The following is a 10,160-nucleotide window of genomic DNA, read 5'->3' on the forward strand; positions in this document are numbered from 1 at the left end:
AGCATGATTTTAAATACGGATCTTTAAAAAATGTGATTGAGATGTGCCGCAAGGAATCATAAGAAAATGTAAAAAGTGAACATTAACATGGAAGCCAATTACTCTCTGTTACAGTTGTATTAAATATAAGAAAATTGTGATGAATTACAACTTTATTTCCACTGCTGTCAGCAGTACTTCCGTGATGGAATTCATGAATTTCATTAGGACTCTGAATAAATGTGTTACATCACTAAGGCTGTAATTTAATTCTAAACCATAGCTTAAGCATTTCACACTTGAGAACACTGTACTTTTTACCTTGAGTAATGACTGCAAATACTCCCTTTTTAAAAAAATTGTGGTAAAATACACATAAAATTTACCATTTTAACCATTTTAAAGTGAACAATTCAGTGGCATTTAGTACATTCACAATGTATTTATTTCCACTGCTGTCAGCAGTACTTCCGTGATGGAATTCATGAATTTCATTAGGACTCTGAATAAATGTGTTACATCACTAAGGCTGTAATTTAATTCTAAACCATAGCTTAAGCATTTCACACTTGAGAACACTGTACTTCTTACCTTGAGTAATGACTGCAAATACTCCCTTTTTTAAAAAATTGTGGTAAAATACATATAACATAAAATTTACCATTTTAACCATTTTAAAGTGAACAATTCAGTGGCATTTAGTACATTCACAATGTAGTGCAATCAACACTATTTTTGTCCTAGAATATTTTCACCACCAAGAGGAAACCAGTATCCATCAGGCAGTCACCTCCTACTATTCCCTCCCCACAACCCTTAATCTGATTTCTCTCAATAGATTTGCCTATTCTGGGTTATTTCATATAAATGGAATCCTACAGTATGGGGCCTTCTGTGTCTAGCTTCTTTCACTTTGCATATTTTTCAATAAATACCATATCCTTTTGCAATTAAGATAAAAAATGACTTTGTTAATCATGAGAAAAAGAAGATACTTTGGAAACTAAATGACATCTGAGGTAAGTTAATGAGTCAGTGCAATTACCTCTCAGAATCCAATTCAAGTTTTCAGGACTGATTGGTGCTTAAACACTGATCAAATGAACAATACAGCTTTAACATTTTAAATGCAGCATAAAAATCTTTAGAATTCATATCCACCGAATTATTAACCATTTAAAGCAATTTATTTCATATGTCAGTTTTAATCATAAAACTACTGGAATGTTGTAGGGAATCAATACTATTCTCTATTTTTATTTCAGATCTCTAATACAGGAAACCATTTTAATTAATTTTTACTGGAGTACAGTTGCTTTACAATGTTGTACAGCAAAGTGAATCAGCTGTATGTATACATATATTTATTAGGAATCAAATATTCTAGACAACAATGTATTCCAAAATAATTTCCCTTCTCTTTCTGCATTTGTAAGGAAAAGTCAGAACACACTGCTCTCAAATACTACAATACACTCATCAATACCTAAACTTTGAGTTATCTATGTATAAAATAGGTAACTAATGAGAACCTACTATACAGGTCAGGGAACTCTACTCAATGCTCTGTGGTGACCTAAATGGGAAGGTAATACAGGTAACCATTTTTTAAAGTTATCAGTTGATAAAAAGGACATCCAGCTGACATAATTAAATATTCACTGGGTAATTTTACACTCGAACAGATGTAGTACCCTATTGCTTCTATTTCTATAGCTTGATTTCTTTTAATCAAATAACGCGATTAAACCTGAATGCTGATATTTCAATTTTTCAACACTACAAACTTATTTGTGAGCTGAGACTTTAAAAGAAACTAAGTTACTTAAATCTAAACTTTATTGATCAAAACTACTAAACATAGGTTGATCAGCAAAACAAGTTTTTAAAAACTCTGTGTACTTAATCTAGGTTTTTTGATCACCTGATCAGAAAATTGAAGTCATAGGATAAACAAGCAATAATGACAATTAATGTGGAATGGAGGACTTCAATGAAGAAAAAATTCTAGGACAGTCGAAGGCAGGATCTCCTTTTTTCAACTTCAACCTTTTGAGCAATCACAAATTATTGCTACTGTTCTTGTATCATTAGACCACTGAATAATAATCTAACAATGTTACTCTCTGACTGGAAGGGGTTTAGAAAGCCATCTAACTCTAGTCAGTTCCTCTGCCCAAGGATGAACCAACACATATATCAACCTGTTTACCTGTCTGAAGATCTTGTCTGAGAAAAAAATTCTAACAATTTGTATTAGAAAAAGGTTAAACCTGAGGAATTTGCTTTTACTGGGAAAGGACAATTTGACCTGATTAGTTGGTCAGTCTTAAGAGTTCAACACAAATGCAGTTATATTACTTTCAAACACACACACTATTACCACCACTAGAGCTACCCATGTAGTTCCTTTCCTATCATATTTGCATGCAAATCGGTTAATAATATGATCTGGGGGATGCTTACAATTTTACTGGTGTTAGTGAAAAGGAAACAGATTTCCCTTGTTTCTGTTGTCAGTTTGCTTCAGAAATGCTCTTCATAGTAAGTAATAGATGCTTCAGTACAGTACATCAAAGATAAAAAATTATAAAACAGGAGATTCATATCAATGAGTTTTTACTGTATTTCTATAGTTTATGAATCATCCTTGTAACTCATTTCTTTGTAGTTTATTAATGAAAAGTTACTCCCCACATAATACATTGGAATGTCAAACATTCTGAATACAAGATGTCAGTTTTGAAATGTTCTAAGGTAAAACAGCACTTCGAGATGTATCTCCATTAGTATATCTCAAGATGTATTAAAATCTACTTGGCCAATTCATGGAGATAACACATGCAATACATTTATAGATTTTACCAATCACAGATGCAATAAAATACTTGTAAAACTTCAACAAAAGTTCCTATTTTTACAAAGGATTTTCAGAACAGCATACGGTACTTAATTTCTACTTTGTTTCCTTTTGGTATTACCCAATAACTCTTTCCAAAACACTTATTAGTAATCAAATATTCTAGGCAACAATATTTTCCAAAATAATTTCCCTACATCTAAACTTCCCTTCTCTTTCTGCATTTGTAAAGAAAAGTGAACTGTGTCCAAAACACTCATCGGTACTTAAACTTTGAGTACCTAGGTTTTTTCATCCATACAATGGAAACTTAAAACTTACTTTGATCTTTTAAATCAAGGAAATTTGTGAAAAAGGTGACTTTAAAAGAAACCATTCTTCCTCTCCCCTTATTTTATTTAAAACGGAGTTTACAAGCGTTAGCCTTTACTTGTACATCTTGAACTTTTTTGTTTGGAAATCAGATTTAGATGAAATCCTAAAAAAACCCATCACTGAATTACTTTAAACACAGTGGATGAGTCACTGATTAATTTTCTTTAAAGGTTATCACTAATACACTCTTGCTTTCTAGGCCTCACAAGCATGTTAAGACTACTAAGAGCTATATTTAGATAACCAGCCAAACACACATCAGAGAAATTATTTCCATCAGAAGGCTTTATCCAGCCTTTTGAGAGAACGAAGGCCAATCGCTTTCTTTCTACTGTAATTCTAAACACCCACCTCTGCAGGTGTCAATTTTATCACTTTCCAATGTCATGCATGAAACAAACATATTTTTTAATGTTTGTATAACTATTCCTTAGAAAATTTTTAAAATAAATAAGCTCCATGTCTTTTTAGGTTGGGGATGCAAAACATGAAATCTGTTTTGCTTCTGAACACCAAAACCTACCTTCAAATTGCCAGAGATTAAAAACCTGCTATTAATATGGCAGTATAAACTAACATATCTTCAAGGATTCCAATGTTAAGGGTTAGTTAATAATAGCAACAACATTGTTGGGACATGTAGCACAGGGTCAAAGACCAAAAAAGATTCTATACTACTGATAAACCAGAAACCCAATCTTTAATACCTCTTATTGACAGTGTTGAAAGAATTCCTACAGAATTCTTGTAGAACTTAATCCAGTATCGTTTTACCTCAACTCTATCCTAGAAATCTAATATGTTCACATGATTCTGCAACCACTCAACAAGAGAATGAATGATGACTAGGCTAAATGTCAGTGCTAATGAACAATCTGCAATTAACCTTGACCAGAAGAAACACGAGTGCAATACTAAATTTACTAGTAAATACTAGCTTTTTAGAAGAATGTCCAACAACCATGGTACCTAATGTATTTTGTCATATGGCTGTAACATTGAGACAACACATATCATTAAATTTGATCATTTAAGTAATACTAATAAATTACTATTACTCTTAATTTTGGATCATACATGTAGCTACATGCACACATATATCTGTCCCAGTAACACATCATTCAGAAGAGCTGGCAATAGTCCCAGGCTTTCCTCTAAATTTTCATGCTTTACCATGCATCAGAATCACTTGGGGAGGCCTTTGTTAACAGACTGCTTGTTCCCACCCCATAGTTTCTGATTCTCTAAGTCTGTGAAGGGGCACAAGAATTTGCATTTCTAACAAATTCCCAGATGACGCTGACGGTCCAGGGACCACACTTTGGGAACCACTACTCTAAGTGAACTGTGATTCTCAGAAGCTAAAGAAAGAGAAAAGTGAATTCAGATATTTCCCTCCTTCCTAATACCTGCCCTTTATCTTGCTGGTTAGCAAAGACTAAAGTATCAACAAAGGCTTCTCAAATGACAACTTACTTGGCCAAAACACAAACCTTTTCATGCTTAAAAGGTTAGATAGATTGTTCCCATTAAAAGTTTTAGAAAAATAATATTGCCAGAAACTCTTCAGCCTTTCAATACCCCGAGGTGGGACTACTTTCAAGAAGACACTGAAGGGGCAGAGAAAGCTAACTGATGAGTTTTCTATATTAAAAAAAAAGTTAATGTTCACCAGTAAAACATGGGTGAGCGATGACAATCAACAAGCAACTCCTGCAACACGCAGAAAATCCCCACTACAGAAACAATATGACTATGTTTGGAATTTGTCAAGCGAGGATTAAAATTTTATTTAAATATAAGTTTTTTCTTTTTAAGTTACTGAGCCATATAAAGGAAAATATTAATTTTATTAGAATTTGAACAAATGCTGCACAAAGAAAACATTTTAACAAAATAGTATGGTGGCATAAACAAAAAAGAAAACAGCCAAAGACGTGTAAAAGAAATAAAAGGTAGAAAATGTTAAATATCTCATGATCCAGTGTGGAAACATGGAGTCTAAACTTAAAAAACAAGGATTTTAAAAAAGCACAACCATAAAACAAAAAGTTAATGTTTGTGCTATCCTAACCAGACACATTCTTCAGCAAAACTTTAAAAGGCAGAGTTATATTTTATAGTATTTGATATCTTATTTCTGACTTTTTCACAGAAAGAGACTGGTTATGTAATTCAAATCTCACAGTTGAAATAGCTGGTTTAAGCACTAAGAAATAAATATTCTTCTAATTAAAATGACAGGTGAGGCAAAACAACTGATTAGTCTTTAACGCTGTACTTTTCAACTGTAATGAGGCCTTGATCCAACCAAAACAAGTCTTAAAGCAATTCAGAATTCTTTTGTAATGCCCAAGGAAGGGCTCTGCCCTGCCCGATTGCCATACATGGGAATCAAGAACCTAGTTAACAGAGCATTCTCAGGGACAAATGTAGGAAAAGGAGACAAAATAGTTTTGAAGTTTTTTTAGCAAAGTAACTTGTAACCATTTCAGACTACCAAATGCCACAAGTTACCTAAATTATTTAAGTACAAATCTCCATCTTTGCAATCTATTTCTTAATACTGATATACTCATTTTTCTAAACTGACCACATCAGGTTAATAACAGTATAAATCAATTTGAAAACTATAATAAAATACCTCAAGAATAGGTCTTTGAATATCTTTCTGTTGTATTTTGGTTTTACACAAAGATGCAATTCTTACTTTCTTGGTAGAGAAGTCTACGGAATATTAACCTGCAAAGGTTTCTGCATTTCATGATTGTCATCTTACAAAGATACCAAGTGTCACATTTTAAAATGTCTTAAAACAACATAATTGTGATTTTTATAAACATCAAAAGGCAAAAATTTTAAACACCTGTGATAAAAAGTTAAGCCCTTTGCATTCTGAATATCTGAAATTTATTCACGGAATATGCCCAATTCAAACTTAAGATGAGGTATACAGTCATCTCTCAGGATCTGCAGAAGATTCGTTCCAGGACCCCGCTACGGTCCCAAAAGTCACAGATGTTCAAGTCCCTTACATAAAATGGCATAGTGTTTGCACATAACCTACGCATACTTCCCATATACTGGAAATCATCTCTAGATTATTTATAGTACCTAATGCAATATAAATGCTATGTAAGTAATTGTAAATATAATGTAAGTGCCATATAAATAGTTGAAGATGAGTGGCAAATTCAAGTTTTGCTTTTTGAAATTTCATGGAATTTTTTTTTCAAATATTTTCCATCCTTTGGTTGAATCCATGGATTTGGAACCTGCAGATATGAAGGGCCAACTGTATTTTCTTCTCTCCAAATATCAAATACCTAGCATATAATACCATATACAGTTTCAAATTAAAGTAAATTCACAGGGCTCTTTTGTTGATTTTCCTTTAACCTGTCACATAACACACTGCCATGAGTCTCTGGATGTGGCATCTAACCAAAAATAGCTGCATATGGTCAACTCTCTGTATGAGAGTTGTAAATATGTAAGGTGAAAACATTTTTGTGGACTATTTTTAAAACATGATAAATGGCATTATCAACATTACTCATGATTTTAAATATTATGTATATATTAGAGATCATCTACATATCAACAATTATGTAAGGGGAGAACTAGAAAATAAAAACTTTATAATGGTCTTATGCAGTGTTTAAGCAATTGAATGTTTTCTGAATCTGAAAAGCCTGTGATGTAAAAATTAGAATCAAAGTTTTGATTTCTGAATGCATAGGTTATAACCCACGGAAAATGAGGAATAAATTGTTTGGTCGGGATCTTGTTATTTAAGAAGCAAAAAATGTAAGAACCAAAATATGCACACCACTAAAAATACTAATTCTGAAAATTACGTAGCTAAAAATTAAATCACCCTGTCCAGCAAGTTCCAAAACATTCACACATTTCAAACATTAAGGCAACTTTTTTCCAACTAAACAGTACTTTATAAAAATATAGGTCACTTCAAAACATTATATACATAGTGACAATGAATTTAGCTAGCTGTAATCTTTAATACATTAATAAAGTGTCACATATTACCAAGAAATTATACTAGGTGCTTGCATGTATGTGCAAGTGGAATTATAGTATTTAAAGTACAGGTTTTAAAACTGAGCGAAGTGAACGTCCTTCTTTAGTGAGTTCTCGTGTCACACACATACACGGCAATGGGATTGCTTCCTCCCGTTTCTCTACAATATTGTAACTGCATTTCTTCAAGTGGTCAGCCATGCTTAGGATGTCAGCAAATTTCCATTCATTGACAGAACAAAATGCAGTACTGAATCGCCATACCTAGAAGAAAATTCTACTTCAGATTTAAACAAGTCAACTTACAAGAATCAAAACATAATTCTTGCTCTAACTGCACACATTTCTAACTGTTAAGAGAAATATCTAATATAAAGTTTCAAGTAGTTAGCTACAAAACTGGAAGTAGTAATCCATTTGGGTACAAATCTGTTTATCAAATATTTGTAAGATAAATCATTCCTATGACATTATAACTTCAATAAATATAATAACCAAAAAGAAAACAAAAGACAAAGCTCAACATTGAAAATCACATCCAACCTGGCTTATTAAGCAATTTTTATAAAATATTCAGAGCTACTTCCTAAAATACTGCATATTGTACACCAGGCTTTCATCCTATCCAAATGTCTATATATATATATATAGACCTATCCATAGTCTGGAGATATTGACAATACAAGTGTTATTTTTTTCTCCAAGTTTTTCTCCCATTCCTGTTACACCATATGAAGTATACTAAAAAATACTCTAGAATATTTTGTGCCAAGGTACTTTTTCTTTTCATTATTTATAAGTAGTAAACGCACTTAGTAATAACGAGGAACACAAGTGCTTCAATTTGTTCAACATGTTTCTGGAAATTTTTATAGAGCTTTTTTTAAAATGAATCATTTTTTAATTCCATATCATTGTAAAATACATTTCTGGGAAAAATATTTATATGCCATCCCTGTTTTGGTAAAAATAAGAACTACTTTCCCTTTTGCCCACTCAGCAGCTCCAAGCCCTGAAGCACTGTCACCTTATAGGTCCAGCAATGACTGTTGTGGCCCCCTCTCATCTTTACAATTTGAAAATATAAAGTTACCTGAACATAGGTAACAAGCAAGACAGGCCCAGGCATCCTAGCTAAGCTAATCAACAAGCAAATGTCTAGAGAACACTGAACCCGTGGCAAACAGAAGATACTCTAGAAAGCAGCTGTGAACTTGAGAGATGCCCTCAGCACTCATTAGAGCTTCTCAGAAAAGAATGCTATGAATTCTGGGGTGGCCAGATGCCTTCAAATTCTGAACACAATTATTTTTCAGCCAGCAGTAGAATAGTTCAGCACATAAGGTACTTAATCGCTATACTTCTTAAGTTGATATCAATTACCCTGCATAGAGTCATTTCCCAGATGTCAGTGAAGGCCCGGACAGCAGCTAACAATAGACATTATAGATTACAATTCCCCATAACCACAAAACTATACTAAGAATTAGGAGTTTTTGTTAAGCTTCACAGAATGAATTTGCTGAAAGATTCAATGGTGGCAGACAGTTTCCCTACTTCCACATAGTCAAGAGTCTGGTGAAACAAACTCAGGAAAAAATGGACAGCTCCCATCTCCTGATGACAAGGTTTCTTAGTCATGGGCCAATTTTGCATCCAAGTATACATCAAGTATTTACTTAGTGCCTGCTATATGTGAGGTGCTATGCAAAGCAGTTAATACTTTGGTTCCCAGAGAGTCTCACTTCTCAATGAACTTACAGTCTAATGAAAGAAACTGACAAGTCGTCAGTGAATTTCCAAACAGCATGGTCAGTGCTTCAGTATGGGTATATAGAGTAGGAGGTACATAATAGAACACCAGGAGAACACAGAGCAGTGCACCTCCCTAAGGGCTTCAACAGGGTCGGAGTAGGCTTTCTTGACAAAGTAAGATCTGAAGAGTAAGCAGGATATAGCAATGAGATAATGATCACAACCTCCAGAAACAGGTTCCCAGGGTCTGAATCCACCAACTGGACAAGTTACTTAACCTCTCTAAACCACAGTTTCTTCATCCATGAAATAGGGACAGTAGATTAAATACATTAACGAAAGTAAAGTACACATTGCCTAGAACATCTCAAGTGTTCAAATATAGGTATCAGGGACAGTGTACTCAAACACCTTAAAGCAAGAAGAAAACATCAGCCAACTCTAAATAAATTCCATGGCTGGAATATAAAGTGACAAAAGGAAACTGAAGAGGTAAGTGAGGACAAGATTATGAAAAGTCTTAAATGTTTCATTAAGGAGTCTGCCTCTACCCCAGGGCAATGGATGGACATTTAAGAAGTTTTCAAGCACTACAGCATAAGAACCGTATTTAAGAAATTATTTATTACTCTACCTCTTCTATAGAGAATATGTTGGAGAGGGACTCAGCTGGAAACAGAAACCCAGTAAGGAAGAGGCTACTGTAGGAACCCAGGAGACAACTACAGGCGGGACTAACTAGGGAAACCGCAGTAGAAACAGTAAGCAAACCTGAGAGGTTATGAAGAAGGGGAGACAACAGGACTTTGTGATTATCTGGATATGGAAATAAAGGGGGGAAAAAAGGGGTCAACCTTAACTCCCAAATTCCTAGTTTAGGCAGCTTCAGAGATGAAAATGCCATTTTCTGAGATTAAGAGGGGTAGAAAAGTGGAGTAGGTTGGACCTGTTGAGTTCGCTGAAGCTGTGACATAATCAAGTGCAGATGTCCAGTAGATGCTTGTATATAATGGATTGGAGTTCAGAGGAGAAAATGGCCAGGATATACACACGTAATTTGAATAAATGATGGCAATTCAAACTCCAAGAGTAGATGAGGTTTTCTGCAGCAATAAAACCCCCAGAAAATATTTTACCTCATAGGTCAATA

At 33.9% G+C, this 10,160-nt stretch overlaps 1 protein-coding gene across 2 annotated transcripts in view; it reads right to left on the reverse strand.

The window, feature by feature from the left end:
* Window positions 1-4,590: 4,590 nt before the first annotated feature.
* Window positions 4,591-10,160, reverse strand: part of FBXO30 (F-box protein 30) — a 16,639-nt gene continuing 11,069 nt past the window's right edge. For both annotated transcript variants that reach the window (XM_024747896.1, XM_024747895.1), the window contains one exon: window positions 4,591-7,519. In XM_024747896.1, coding sequence (XP_024603664.1) covers window positions 7,316-7,519 — 204 coding nt within the window. In that variant the 3' untranslated portion in view covers window positions 4,591-7,315. The remainder of the gene's footprint in view (window positions 7,520-10,160) is intronic.

The sequence above is a fragment of the Neophocaena asiaeorientalis genome, unplaced genomic scaffold (assembly GCF_003031525.2).
Source record: "Neophocaena asiaeorientalis asiaeorientalis breed wild unplaced genomic scaffold, Neophocaena_asiaeorientalis_V1.1 scaffold123, whole genome shotgun sequence".
NCBI lineage: Eukaryota > Metazoa > Chordata > Mammalia > Artiodactyla > Phocoenidae > Neophocaena > Neophocaena asiaeorientalis.